Source organism: Mizuhopecten yessoensis, unplaced genomic scaffold (genome assembly GCF_002113885.1).
Source record: "Mizuhopecten yessoensis strain PY_sf001 unplaced genomic scaffold, ASM211388v2 scaffold6913, whole genome shotgun sequence".
Classification (NCBI taxonomy): Eukaryota; Metazoa; Mollusca; class Bivalvia; order Pectinida; family Pectinidae; genus Mizuhopecten; species Mizuhopecten yessoensis.
In genome coordinates this window covers 121,748-137,208 of record NW_018406787.1, presented here as the reverse complement: position 1 = coordinate 137,208, position 15,461 = coordinate 121,748, and the positions used below count along the sequence as shown (strand labels likewise).

Genomic DNA, 15,461 nt, shown 5'->3' with positions numbered 1-15,461 from the left:
TCCCAGTCATATTTCCCTTTTTGGAGCCTCCATTAAAAATGACAAGAGGTACCAGGCCTGAGTTCTTAGTGACTGTATCAGACGGAAGCTTGATCTGCATCTTCACAGTTGTGTTATTATTCTATTGCGGTATATGACAACGTTTGATGCCCTTGAGGTAGGGAAACACGATTTTATGGTTCCCATCGATTAATGTCGGGAAAAGAAAGATTCATGAAGGTTAGTTAATGTATAATATACATGTTTTAATCTATTTTGACCACTTTCCTATTGGAAGACTTCTTTTAAAAACAAAAGTCAATTCTTTTTCATTGACCTATTGTACATGTATCAATAAAGTTGTTCCTCGGATGAGTGAGGCTCGATAAAGAACTTATATACGAATGATACGATATGTACTCTGTCATTTACATCTATGCTGTGGTTGATCAACTGAGACGCCAGGTGACAGGGCTTTGCTAAATATAATTACCAGCAATCAATATAACAAAAGAAGAGCGCGTGGCTCTTCAAAAATAATGCTAATATTCTATGATTTTACCAACTGATAAGGGTAAGGCAACAAGTAATGTTATTACCGTGCTCCAAAATATATGAACAGTTTCAAACTAATCCAATGCGAACTTTTAAAAGGGCGCCTCATCTATATCCTGTCTAAATTAAAACAAGAGCGCAATATTACTTGAACCCAAGAACACCCGCAGAAGGTACTGTGCACCCAAGATCCACAATCAGTGGAACCCACCGATACTGATTGAGGACTATATTGTCAGTATTGTTTACAATGTATTCAGTCAGTTCCCAATCAGACGTTAGACCGCTAGTGAGGAAATCGGAACACCATGTCAAGCACGTCTACGATCAATATTCAAAAAGGCAAGAAATTCATTTCACATAATGTTTTCTCGCTCTTTACCGGCACACCCATTGGCAGTGCACTTAGAATCATTATAAGCTGATTGGAGTTAGCTAAGTTCTCGCGTAAGAACACATTCCTCTAGATTTTGTATTGACAACAACTTATTTCAGTTTCCGAGGTGCCATTTATCAGCAACGCTTCGCCAATGTTTCAGAAAACACGGGTGCCTAACCGCTCTTTTAATCTCTTAAAAGTTTCAAGCATGATTTTGATATATTTACATTTTCCCTCGAAATCACTTAAATATAAAGTGTTGATCAGATATCAACAATCCTGTTCTACCCATAAATAAACTGCAACACGGCCGTTATTGTAAACTGTATAATTTCTAAGCAAATTGACGTAAATTGGATAAAATGTACGTGCTTTTGTCGCCCAATCAATATCCTCTGCACTATACACATCTATTTTCAAAAAGGTATACTTTTTGAACAATTGATTTCAGAAAGCTGATAAGCTTTAATGTTTAGGAAAACATTGTTTGCTGTGTGTCTTTGAAGTTGTGATGGCGTTATTGACGGATTGGTTGGGTTTGGTAATGGCTGAAAGCCTACTCTGACAACTGCAGCGCAAATAGTACTCGGAGGTACTTTTATGGTGATAGGAGTATCACGCATGCCTGGTCTGTATGAATACCAATGTCTACCGATTACTGCAATTATAAACAATGGCGAAGCCTTGTTACTGAAGCCTATAGCCGGAACTTTGTAAACAATACTTGCATGGTGCGTGAATTTCAACAGGGTGAAATCCATTGTTAGCCAGGTAAAACAGAACTGGCCATAATTCTTGGAAAATACGGGTCACGTTTACTATTACTTAACTTTTGCAGTAATGTTTTCAATAATCAACACGATCAAAACAAGGTATCGCGGAGCAAGGCAGCTCCCGCGAGATATAACATGGTTTATTTTTTTATAAAGAGGATTTTTGTGTGGTGGAAAAGGTAATACTTTGACCTTGAACTATGAAAGCCAATTCTAAACTTTTTCAGTAAGGAAGCATTTATGATGCTTGAGTTATATGTGCCCACGTGAACTTTTGTGTGGAAACCAATTTTCTATTTATAAAAATAGTGACAGGACCTGAAAAGCAACCCCAGACACACACTTTCCGTAAGTGAAACCAATTCCTGTTTATAGTAACCGTGACCTTCACCTTTGAACTCCGGACCTATAGGTATCACAAGTACGCACTTCTGGTAATGAAGCTGTGTTTAGATTTGAGTAGATAATATTCACATGAACTTTGCGGAGACTGATGTTGGACCGACCGAAGGATGGACGGACAATATTGACTGGGGCATAACAAGTCGACCTTAAACAAAATTGTTCTCTTGTTTCTTACAAAAAAACTTTCAGACTTTTTAAGCTTTCCACTAGTTCTGGTTTCAGACCTTTTTGGAACTTCCCATACCACCAGAAGATTTTAACTATTTGTCGAGTGTTACCCAAGATCGCAAATGCGAATATGACAAAACGTCAAAAATATAGAGAGAAAAAAAATGGAAAAAAATGTGTTTATTGAAATTGTTATGAAAATAAAAACCGATCGGGTGAGTGGGTTTGGTAATGTTTCGGAAGTACCAAAACGCCCGGCTGATATGTATAGAACATATATATCTGAAATGATATGCTAAGACAACATTTACGAGATAACACCCCCGTCATTCAGACCTTGGAATCTTGAAATGGTGACGATGTACAGGTAGATATCTAACAGACGTCAATCACTGGTGGCATGTGTGACGGCTATGTGGTCTCGCCAGGCCGGGGTTCCGGTCCGGGATTATTATATAATGGCGACTTGTCCACAGAGTTAGGGCCCAGCATCACGAGCGGTAGACATAAATCTACACAATTACGTGTTGGTCCGTCCATCAGGGGCGGGCCATTGATCGTTAAGCCTCGATAGTATCTCCCCGTATCAACATTTACCCCGATTTGTGTTTTATAACCGTGAACGGGAGTCCGTAAATGAGTTAGGAACACCATTGGTTTTACATAAACCCCGATAACGAACCCGTATCCGATGTCAGGACGGTTGTATAATTGCGCACATGGATTAACCACATAAATCATAACTCGGTTGATTCATTCCGAGAACAATCAGCCTTTGTTCCAATCGTTGATTCCTAAAAGCTTTGGACTTTTTGTTGCTATCTGCCACGACGTAATTTTTATGTTGTGACATATATACCAAGCCAAACAAGACGAGAAGTACAGCAACATTTGTGGTATTGTAATTCCTCCAAAATGTCTGGATATTGAAGCGAGATGTCTGGCTTCATATTTAGGCTATTCCTCTTTAGACCTACATGTATGTTGAACATATTTTTGCACGAAACTGCGCATTTCGTCAAAATGTATACACCCTTAAACTTGGATATCACTGTACCATGTGATATAAACCTTACCAGTATAGTAAGACTAAGAACTTGATATTTTCTCAGATCAAACATTGCAGGAATTTGAACTGCTTTTATCCTTCCATCTCTTTTCCTTGTTTTGTTTGTTTATTTGTTTGAAGAAGAACTACTTCACAAACGAAGTAATTCTGACGAAACGTTCCACTCACTAACCATCATTAGGACGTCTGCCATGTGTGGACCCTTACTTCAAGGTCAATGTCAATCATATTGGAGTCATAACAGAAACTCTACAATTCCAGACCTTTGCTTCCATAATACAAAATCAATTTAATGAAACACCACTGATATGATGTATACTGTATCATATATATTAAACAGAAAATGTGGCTTGTCTAGGGGATATCATCGTATTTGATAATATGTTCTTAATAAGACTGTAAGGTAGGTGGCACATGACTGGTTAATTGGTGTGCCATGGAATAACCACAGGAACGTCACTTCACAAGTTGATGTCAAAGTTCTTATAAATACTGTGCTTTCAGGTTGCACATTTCGTCAAAATCTACGGCGGCACAAGTGAATAGGTACCTTCCTGTATCTGTATCGAAAATTCAGCTAGCTATACCTGGGCCCATATTAACAAAAACGTTCTCATGCTCATGCATGGATTCTGTGCTCAAAGGAGAATTTTTTTATAACTTGCTTTAATCATGTAACAGTGTTGAATCTCAATTGTGAAGCGTATAAGTGTAAGTCTCTCCGAAATTCCTCAAAATAATTGACAAATTAGTTATTTGTATCATTTTATCACCACAGAAAGAAATTCGGAATGAGCACAGAATCACAGTTTTCGAACTGGTACGACTTTATGAATGCGTGTCCTGGTGTGTCCCGCATGTGATCTGATGTATAAGTTTGTGTATGGCATTATTGAGAAAAGATTTTCTTACTTGGGTAATATTCCATTCCTTTACAAATGCCAACAACAGTTGCGAAACGTCAATAATTAAATACACGAGACAAAAGAAAGTTGAGCAACATTGTTTGGAATATTTCGACGTTTCACCGCCGATTTTTCAAGTTCATCTTACAAATGTTCTCGTAGTGTTATATCAGGCCTTTAATGGAACAGTGGCTGGAGGTTGAAGGTCGCCAGAATTATGATATTTCCTCCGCTTGCACCCTCATCGTAGTGTCATGGACGGTCCGATTTAAATAACTGATGAATTACCGGTCCTCAATCCCGATTGGTGCATTCGGTTATGTACTAGTTTAGGACTGACGGACAACATGGTTAGGACCAACAATGGTTCCCGCTGTTTTAGGTGTATAGACACAGCAGAATGCAGAAACGGAAACACGAGTCGTTGATAAGCGTTTACTCCGTAAGTGTGAGGTCATCTCTGTTACCAACAAGAAGAACCCACAGCGGTCGACCTACGCAAGCCACACAGGGGTAGCATATTGACGCCATATGCAAGAAGGCTAATTCTATATACCAATGCCTTCTTCTAACAAAACCTATTATCCTGTTTCTTGGGACACAAACATCCAAGCCCACCTTAACAAGTCGGAGAAAGTCCTGGGTAGAGTTATTCGTTAAGAGATTGCAACTTCGGCAGTTACCGTAGGGTCACTACCCTACTCAAAGTTCTTGAATTTGTTCCTTCTCGGCGTGTAATGTAAGACCAGCAAATGGCACTCTTCAAGTTCATGCATGGTTCATTGACGTTAATGCGGATTGATACTTCTTAAAGACTACAGCAGGTCCAACCAGAGGACACCATCAACGATTCTTCGAGCGACAGACGCGTTGTTTCTGCAACACGCAACTGACAATCATGTAGAGAGCCCCAGCGCTCAGTGTTGTATCCCTCTACAAAAGTCCCAATTTGTTCTGTATTTTTCTTACTCGGAGGTTGCTTTCCTATTTATTTAACCATCTCTGGACCTCATGATCATAAAGTAGAGATGTTATTCACGGCGCTACCGGTCGTTTTGTTTGACACGTTTAAAACTTTCTGCAACATTTTTAGGACTACTTGAGAAATTTTATTTCGAACAACTAGTATTTTGTTAAATGCATTGCAAGATGTGATTCATAAGAAACACTAACTTTTGTAGAAAGGGACTGAAAGAAACATTTCATGATGGTTGGAATGGTTGTAAATTATTTCAACAGTACATTTTACGGTACACAGAAACACCCCTGCGCGTTTCTTATTTTGTCTCGATATATACTATACATAAAGTGATACCACTGTTGACGTTTTGAGGCTGTAGATACCAAATTGGCTGAATTAATATCATTATCAATTTTTAACCTACAATTAAAAGCTTTCACTGTTGTATCTGATGTAGGCTTGATACCAGCCCCTAAGTTTTTATCAAGAATTTCTCGGCTTCATTTTACTTCTAGCTTATCTCCCCCTAGTTTAGAACTTAGGATCAGACATCCAAGTGATCAAACATTTTTGAGTTCAATTTTTTTCTGAATAATTCAATATTCTAGAGACGGGGGCTAGTCTATATCTGATGGTAAGTGCTGGAATGACTAAACAAGACGATTGTTTTGTGTTAGGTGTCCATTGACAACAACAAGATCTATTTTCTCCTATCTACCGTAACCGCAAAACGACAGTTACAACGCGACCCAAGACGACATCATGACAAGTTCGGCTAAAACACATATCAGATGACCTAGAGGTCTTCAGATCTCGGTTATCTGTGTCACTGGCCTAATTTCCATCTTTTTATCCTGTTTTTAACCAATTTTTAACCATGCTCACTCCAAAAACAAAAATGTCATTATAATCAAAGTGATGATTGTGGACATTACTTGGCAGAAGCAGAAACAGAAACATCTAGAAATTTCAATTTCTCATGAAAATATTAAATTTATTATATATGATAAATTATTGTGCCGGCTGAATAGCGGAGTTTATATTGTACACTGTATAATATTTTGTTGTGTTTCCTAGAGGACGGGGAATACTATCTTTATTATATTATATATGACGTTTTATTGTGTTTCCTTGGGGACGGGGAATACTATCTTTATTATATTATATATGATATTTTGTTGTGTTTCCTAGGGGACGGGGAATACTATCTTTATTATATTATATATGATATTCTGTTGTGTTTCCTAGGGGACGGGGAATACTATTTTTATTATATTGTATATGATATTTTGTTGTGTTTCCTAGGGGACGGGGAATACCATTTTTTTATTATATTATATATTATGTTTTGTTGTGTTTCCTAGGGGACGGGGAATACCATTTTTTTATTATATTATATATGATGTTTTGTTGTGTTTCCTAGGGGACGGGGAATACCATTTTTTTATTATATTATATATGATGTTTTGTTGTGTTTCCTAGGGGACGGGGAATACTATCTTTATTATATTATATATGATGTTTTGTTGTGTGTCCTAGGGGACGGGGAATACTATCTTTATTATATTATTTATGATGTTTTGATGTGTTTCCTAGGGGACGGGGAAAACTATCTTTATTATATTATATATGATGTTTTGTTGTGTGTCCTAGGGGACGGGGAATACTATCTTTATTATATTATATATGACGTTTTATTGTGTTTCCTTGGGGACGGGGAATACTATCTTTATTATATTATATATGATGTTTTGATGTGTTTCCTAGGGGACGGGGAAAACTATCTTTATTATATTATATATGATGTTTTGTTTTGTGTCCTAGGGGACGGGGAATACTATCTTTATTATATTATATATGATGTTTTGATGTGTTTCCTAGTGGCCGGGGAAAACTATCTTTATTATATTATATATGAGGTGTTGTTGTGTTTCCTAGGGGACGGGGAATGCTATCTTTATTATATTATATATGATGTTTTGTTGTGTTTCCTAGGGGACGGGAAATACTATCTTTATTATATTATATATGATGTTTTGTTGTGTTTCCTAGGGGACGGGGAATACTATCTTTATTATATTATTTATGATGTTTTGATGTGTTTCCTAGGGGACGGGGAATACTATCTTTATTATAATATATATGATATTTTGTTGTGTTTCCTAGGGGACGGGGAATACTATCTTTATTATATTATATATGATATTTTGTTGTGTTTCCTAGGGGACGGGGAATACTTTCTTTATTATAATATATATGATGTTTTAATGTGTTTCCTAGGGGACGGGGAATACTATCTTTATTATATTATATATGATGTTTCGTTGTGTTTTCTAGGAGACGGGACAGACACCTCTGATGGTGGTTGTCAAGGAGAACAAACTAGTGGTGGCCGAACGACTTTTGGACCTAGGGGCACAGATCAACGAACGGGCAAAGGTAAGTAGGCTGGACGTTCGATACATGTACGTACTTAATGTTGAAAATAAACATGATTTCATTGATAAATGTAGGTTGGTACTCAAATCGTTTTTAATGTCAACACATATACTAAGTCGGCAGTGTATGTTGAAGAAACATGGCATCTAAGTTAGCTATAAATGCAGCTTAATAAAATTATGAATACGGACAGCATCACATTGCTGAATATTGAAAGCAAGACGGTTTATTTCTCACATTCAATGTTCAATACGGACAAAACAGGTGTTTGTATTTGCCGATTACATTTAAGTGTCGTATATTTTTTATTACAAATACAGAAATTGTAATGTGTCATGCGAATCTACTTCAGTATTTCTTTAAAAAAACAACCTCCAATCCTTTCCAAAATATAAATTTATGGAGTGACTAAACATCTAGAAATGTTTGTGGAAGACTCGCTTATGAGACCAGTTGAATGGGTTATTATCTGTTCAAGGACTCGACCAGATGAAAGGAAAATCCTCACTTCAGTGAGTTCTGTTGTTAGATATTTAATCTTCATTGTCATTTGCAGTGTTTATCTGTCATAAAGACAGCTACAGTTTGTGTGACGGTTAAGAAAGTTCCCGCGTTAAATATTAAACAGCTTAGCAGTTACACTAATAACCCAGAGGTTTATGTCACGTTTAGGACATAATTACTGCGTGTGTGTACATATAATCTGACACAGAGGTCATGCATAGGTCAGGGCATTCAGATATTGGTGTAATCACCCGTGTAATGCCTGTATATATGGACATGTGATATCGCATTGTCTTTAATAGCCTGTCCCGATTGTCTTCATCTTAAACAGGACTTATCAAATGTGGATGCCATTAATTTCCGATTTAACCCACGGTATTTTAATAGATTGACACCCATCAACATTCTTAACTTCTGATTTTTTTTTTTTCGAAACCTATTCATTTTAAGCGAGAACATATGATGAAAGGACAATTCTCTTGCACAGTAATGCTATTTTTCGTATACCGTTCTTTTTCAATCTGGTTTTATTGTGGCATTGGTGCATTAGTATTGTTTTGACCTTTCGCGATAGGTACCTCTGTTGTAGTCTGTCGATTCCAGCAGGAAACTCAAACTGACTTTCATGTTCCAGATGTCATTTTACTTCGGGCTTCACTATCTGTTGCCATTCATGCCTACAACTCACATTTTAGCTAGTGGGAGTTTCGGTGGACTGGGAAGCTTGAGGTTGCTTGTTCGATCCCTGGTATAGACCCACTACTCTTTTTCCTATTATAGTATCACTGCTGTTTATATGAAATAAAGACAAAGCTGGTACAGCAGTGGTCAGAAATGTCCGTGAATGTGTGGATATAGCGGCGGGCTCAGATTAATTCTGACGGACAGCTAGGTATCCAGATGTACCTGCCAGGTGTGAACATTATGACTCACCTGTTATGTTGTCAAACAAACAGGTGATAATCACTGATCAGCACCACTCCACTATTCAGCCGAAAATAGCCAGTTTAGGTTATCTTGTCTGCCGGTAGACCATTTACTTAGACTAATCATTGCCTCAACCTTACACACCCTCAAGATTTGGCTATCACTGTACCGTTTGGTATATACAGCTTACCAGGAATATGACTTAATAACAACATATGATATTTTCTTAGGTCAAGCATTAAAAATTAGGAATTTGTAGCGTTTTTATTCTTTATCTATTTTCCTTGTTTGTTTAGGGAACTACTTCCCTAACGAAAATTCTGATGGAACTCTCCACTCATGAACCATCATTAGGATATCTGTCATTGAATATTTGCGGACCCTTACTTCAAGGTCAACGTCAATCAATGAAGTCATGATGGAAAGTCGACAATTCCGGACCTTTGCTCTATGATATAAAATATATTTTTATAAAACACCACTGACATATTAACCAGAAAATGTTGCTTGTCTGAAGGATATCATCGTATTTGATCGTACTTATTAATAAGACTGTAAAGTAAGTGGCACTTGACTGGTTAATTGATGTGCCATGAAATAACCACAGGAACGTCACTTTACAAGTTGATGTCAAAGGTCTTATACATACTGTGCTTTCTCGACATAATGTGTTTACCAACATTAGACGGTGAACGATCGTTTGTAATATTCATGCCAGTTTGAACGAAAATTGTTTCATTCACATTAACCATGAATCCTATATGCTTAATGGTAAATCTGAACGTAACTGATTTTGTCCCGATAGTATGCAAGTGTAGAAACCATGTACAGAGAGTAGACCTGTCCCGTCCTTTCGGGATCCGCAATCCTTGAGCGTAGATACCACAACGCGTGTCAGGCATGGAGTCTTTCGGAACAGAACCATGATTGGGAGAGTACCGATAAGCGTTAATCTTTTCTGTTTCCTTCCTTGGTGTTTCTGGGGTCAATTCAGTATTTCTACTAATAGCTGATTCCGGAACAATCGTTTTACTAGTCAAGTGGTGCACCAATAGGACTTTCGGAACACAGCCATGATTGCAAGAGTATCGATAGGCATTTCCGTCCTGGGTGTTTCTGATGTCAATTTTTGAAGTATATCTTCAAAAGTCAAATCCGGATATTCGTTTACTGGTCACGAACTTAGTTAATAGAGCTGTAAAGGAAATCCTATGAAAAGTAAAGAAGGTGATGTCAGGCATTTTCATTAATACTTCAGTCTCATTACTCCAATGCTTACTGACAGTTCTAAAGCAACGTCATATGGCTCCCTTGTGGCGTTTGTATACTCGACTTTATATCCTGTTTTAATTCAAAGCACCAATTTATGTTATGATTTATTAAGTCTCTTTTGTCTAAGTTTTTTAATATCAAAACAGCAAACTATGGTAGAATTTATTTAGTCACTTTTGTACACATTTTTAAACATCAATTTGTTGTATTATCAATTAAATCACATCTTTACTTCAGTAGAGTTCATTCATTTGTAGTCGATTCAAACAACATTGTGACGGTGCCTACTCGTTAGAATAGGTTAAATATTGGCTTGGTCCAGTAGCTGGCTGGAACACTATTATTTTGTACACAGTAATTACCGTCATTGATTTCTCACTTACGTCATAGGTGTTTTAACACTTAACAGCCATTTATGGAATATCGCTTGATCTCAACTCGAATTTGTGCACGCTTTCTTTATGTGATATCGAGTACTAGTAGTCCATACATTTTGTTTAAAAAAAAATCCAACTAACAAAGAAAAATCAACAAAAAAGGTTTGGACAGGAAAAATGTTTTTTATTTTTATTTTTTTTGTTATATTTTTAAAAAATATGTGTTAAGGAAGAAAATATTGTAACACGGACAAGTGTTAAACAATTAAATGTAAAATAAAGACGAAGAACAAAAACAGGAAATGTTTGTTACACAAACAGGTGTAAAACATAGTTAAACAGGCAAGTGTAAAACACTGTTAAACAGACAAGTGTAAAACATTGGTACACAGACAAGTGTAAAACATAGTTACACAAACACGTGTAAAACATAGTTACACAGACAAGTGTAAAACATTGTTACACAAACACGTGTAAAACATAGTTACACAGGCAAGTGTAAAACATTGAAATGTAAAACATTGGTACACTGACAAGTGTAAAACATTGAAACATTGGTACACAGACAAGTGTAAAACATTGAAGTGTAAAACATTGGTACACTGACAAGTGAAAAACATTGAAATGTAAAACATTGGTACACAGACAAGTGTAAAACATTGGTACACATACAAGTGTAAAACATTGAAGTGTAAAACATTGGTACACAGACAAGTGTAAAACATTGAAGTGTAAAACATTGGTACACTGACAAGTGAAAGATATTGAAATGTAAAACATTGGTACACAGACAAGTGTAAAACATTGAAGTGTAAAACATCGTTACTCAGACAAGTGTAAAACATGGAAACACAGATGTATTATTAAATATTTCCATTATATATAAATATTTACACCTGTCATATCAGCAAAAACATGGAATCAATGTAACACTTTAAATCACACAATGGACCGATAAAATTATCAATACAATTTCACACAATGAATGAACAAAATTTAATATTTGGAGTTGTTGATCAACATTTTCAAAACCGTACTTTCTTATATATTGGACATTGTCGGATATTGCGATAGTATATCGTGTAGACCACATTGATCTGATAATTTATTACTGCAATATTTGGATTTAAACGTGGATGTTCGGAGTAATTTTAAATATTTGAGGGGTTTAGATCAATTTTCGGCAAAAACCCACCTCATTGACGAAACATACTAGTCGTAATATTATATATCATCATTGGGGTGCTCTCGTTACAGCTATATTTGGACCTAAACTGAGATTAAACTTAGAGTAATTTTACACGTTTAAGGGGTTTAGATCAAACAGTCTCAGCTTTTTGTGCTCAGCTTGAGGCGTTGAGCTGAGTTTTTAGTTTGTGATAACGAAATACGGACGCTGAGCTTGAGTTCTTGAGTTCGGACTCAAATCTCAGCTTAAGTACGTTTGTGATACCGAAGCCTGGTCCCTGTGGTGTATGCTAGCTTTATAGGGTGGTGAGAGGATGCTGTGCAGACTGTAGAGAGGACGAGGTGTGGTTCATCGTTCTGTAATGGTTTGTCAATAGATATACAATTTTGCTGAGATTCCACGATTTACAAACCTATTCTGTATTGATACTGTGTCTACAGTGGGAGCCTCCACGGTCAGGCACAATGATGAATGTTGAGTGTTTGTATTTCTAAAACATGTTACTACAGGAAGTGTAAAATCACAGAAATGTTTTCAAAGTTTGTGTTTCGACAGAAATCAATCAATTTTCTACGGATTTGATGTAGTTTGAGTGTGTGCTAATCAGGACCTGTACTATCCAAATATAATTTTAATTTCACTATTGATTCGTTCGAGTTTTCTATTCTAATTAGAGTCCCAACACACCGTTACTGAAATTATGATTGTCCCCAGCCACGTGAGTTTTGTGTCCCAACCTAAGATAGTGAAACTCTAGTTATCCAAATTCAGCATAAATGGACAATCTAATTTCCTAATCCATAATTGTTATTTTGTCTGTGTCCTTACGGATGATAGTAAGAACTTTAATATACTAACCAATGGCAATGAAACTTTCAGTGTTCTAATATACGATAATGAGAGAATTTTGTCTAACAATCCATCATAATAATATTTTGTATGTCCTAACCTATGCTAGTTTGAGTTTTTTGTCCTAACCCATTCTAGTAAGATTTCGTTTGTCCTTACCCATTCTAGTAAGATTTCTTTTGTTCTAACCCATTCTAGTAAGATTTCTTTTGTTCTAACCCATTCTAGTAAGATTTCTTTTGTCCTTATCCGTGCTGGTGAGATTTTCATATCCTTACCAGTGTTAGTGCTATTTTCATTTCTTAACCTATACTAGAGATACTTTTTTGACCTAACCCGTGCTATTGAGATTTTATATCCTAACCCATGCTATTGAGATTTTATATCCTTACCCATGCTATTGAGATTTTTATGTTTAAACACATGCTAGTGATTTTTATGTGCTAATCCATATTAGTGAAATTCCATATAAAAAACCATGCTAGTAAGATTTCATAACCAGTGTTAGTGTTATTTTCATTTCTTAACCTGTGCTAGAGAGATTTTTATGACATAACACATGCTAGGAGATTTTCATATCCTAACCCAAATTATTGAGATTTTATATCCTAACCCATACTATTATCTTATGTCTTAACACTTGCTAATGAGTGTTTTGCCCTAATCCATGCCAGTGAGATTTCATATCATATCCCAGTGAGTTTTTTTTACCTACTTCATCTAGTGACTTTAAATTCTAACCTATGCTAATGAGAATTTTTCTATATTTTTTATATCTTTATTCATGCTGGTGTGGTTAAAGTGTCATATAGGGACCGAGTTTGTTTATGTAGTCAGATGAAACAGTTAAAACCAGCATTGCGATAACAAAAAATGTATATGCGTAAGTGACGGATCCATCAGCTAGCCGGTTACCTGGTGCTGTAGGCAGGAATTCGTACAACGCCATCAAAATACAGAGAGAAAAAAATCGAAAATACTCCAAACACAACTAAGATATTATATGGAAAATATTGATAAAATGTACAACTCTCGCGTAGCGTTAAAAAATGTTGTCGACACACGTACGATGTAAATCTTACTTTCAGAAATTAGGATAATTAAAATCTTCCATAACTATTGAATACTGTTAATTAAAAAATATAGCCATGCTGCCGTTTGGACAATAAGTGTTATGGCTTAATCACGTTACTAAATCAGGTTATGTATTACCTGTGTTTTTTTGTATACCTATCAGTCACACACACAGAGCCCCACAGTTGAGCTGGTGCAGCACACAATGGTGATGAGGGCACAGATTTAATTACAGGTGATCATATTGGTTTAGCACTGCTGCACAAATAAATCACCCCATTATGTCCATCCGTCACACAGGTAGAGTAAAGCGGTCAATGTATACTCTCAACAGGTACCCAACAAAGGTCACATTATCGCCCTTTTCATCTACAAATCACCGAGATTCTACTTACGTGAAGTGGATTTCGATGTTATAAAAGGGATATGGAAGATCCTAAGACTCTGATCGGTCCTGCCTGATGGTTATGAGTGGTGCTTTTTCATAATATACGGTGAATAACTGTGCTCATGAGTCAGGCAGATCTTCTTAATGCTGCTCATGAGTTTGCCTTTTTCAGTTAAACGATTGAGAATGGTGCTCATGAGTTTGCCTTTTTCAGTTATACGTTTGAGAATGGTGCTCATGAGTTTGTCCTTCTCTCAGTTGCACGATGGAGAATGGTTTCTTAATTACGGAATTGCTCTTCTCTCAGTTATACGGAGGATACTGTTGCTCACGAATTTGCTCTTCTCTCAGTTATATATTAGAATGGTGCTCACGAATTCCTCCTCCTCACAGTTGCACGATGGAGAATGGTTTCTTACGAATTTGCTCTTCTCTCAGTCATACGTTGGAGAATGGTGCCCATGCGTTTGTCCTTTTCTAAGTTGCACAGTGGTAAATTGTGCTCTCGAATTTGCTCTTCTTTCAGTTACACAGAGGAGAATGGTGCTCACGAGTCTATTCCTCCATCTTCACATGGCGTTCATTTGTAAGATATTCTTATTATATGAAGGGGCGTTACACACGAGTCAAATAGTTTGAAATACAGACACACAATTGTACATTCCATTTCAAATTGACGGTATTGAAGACAAGAGCTGTAATGAGTATGCCCCTTTCAGCCTGTCTGTATTTCTCTTCCTGTGGTTTTATAAAGGATCACACTGTATGCTTGGTTCATCTCTCTGTTAGACATGTTTGTACCTAATTTGCCTGTAAACCTTTAAATTGTCTGATAGTTGATAATATAAACTCAAATATATAAAATAACACTATGTTGGTTATGTAATTCATCAATATCTCCACCTTAGGCGATAAACAGCAAGTTTTAACGTTTTCATTCAACACACGGTTAAATAAACCCCAAATGGAAGGGAGGGGCTCACGTAGCAACATTGGGGAGGGGCTCACGTAGTAGCATTGGGGATGGGCTCATGTAGTAACATTGGCGATATCAAAAATTGAAATATTGTACTTGTAAAGGACTTGAACCGTGGAATTAACTTTTTTAGCCAAAACCTTCATGTTCAGGTTTAACCAGTTTTTAAATTTAGTATGTTAACTTCAGTATGCGTACTAATGTACTGGAATGCTAATATTTGGCATGGAAATTACTAAGGGGTCCAATTTTGATACAGTAGAGTCAAAATT

At 36.5% G+C, this 15,461-nt stretch overlaps 1 protein-coding gene across 1 annotated transcript in view; it reads left to right on the top strand.

Annotated features, from left to right (window-relative positions):
• The window catches only part of LOC110452842 (serine/threonine-protein phosphatase 6 regulatory ankyrin repeat subunit B-like), a 73,316-nt gene that overhangs the window by 8,419 nt on the left and 49,436 nt on the right, over positions 1-15,461 (top strand). Inside the window, exon 2 of the mRNA XM_021501555.1 lies at positions 7,532-7,633. Coding sequence (XP_021357230.1) covers positions 7,532-7,633 — 102 coding nt within the window. The remainder of the gene's footprint in view (positions 1-7,531; positions 7,634-15,461) is intronic.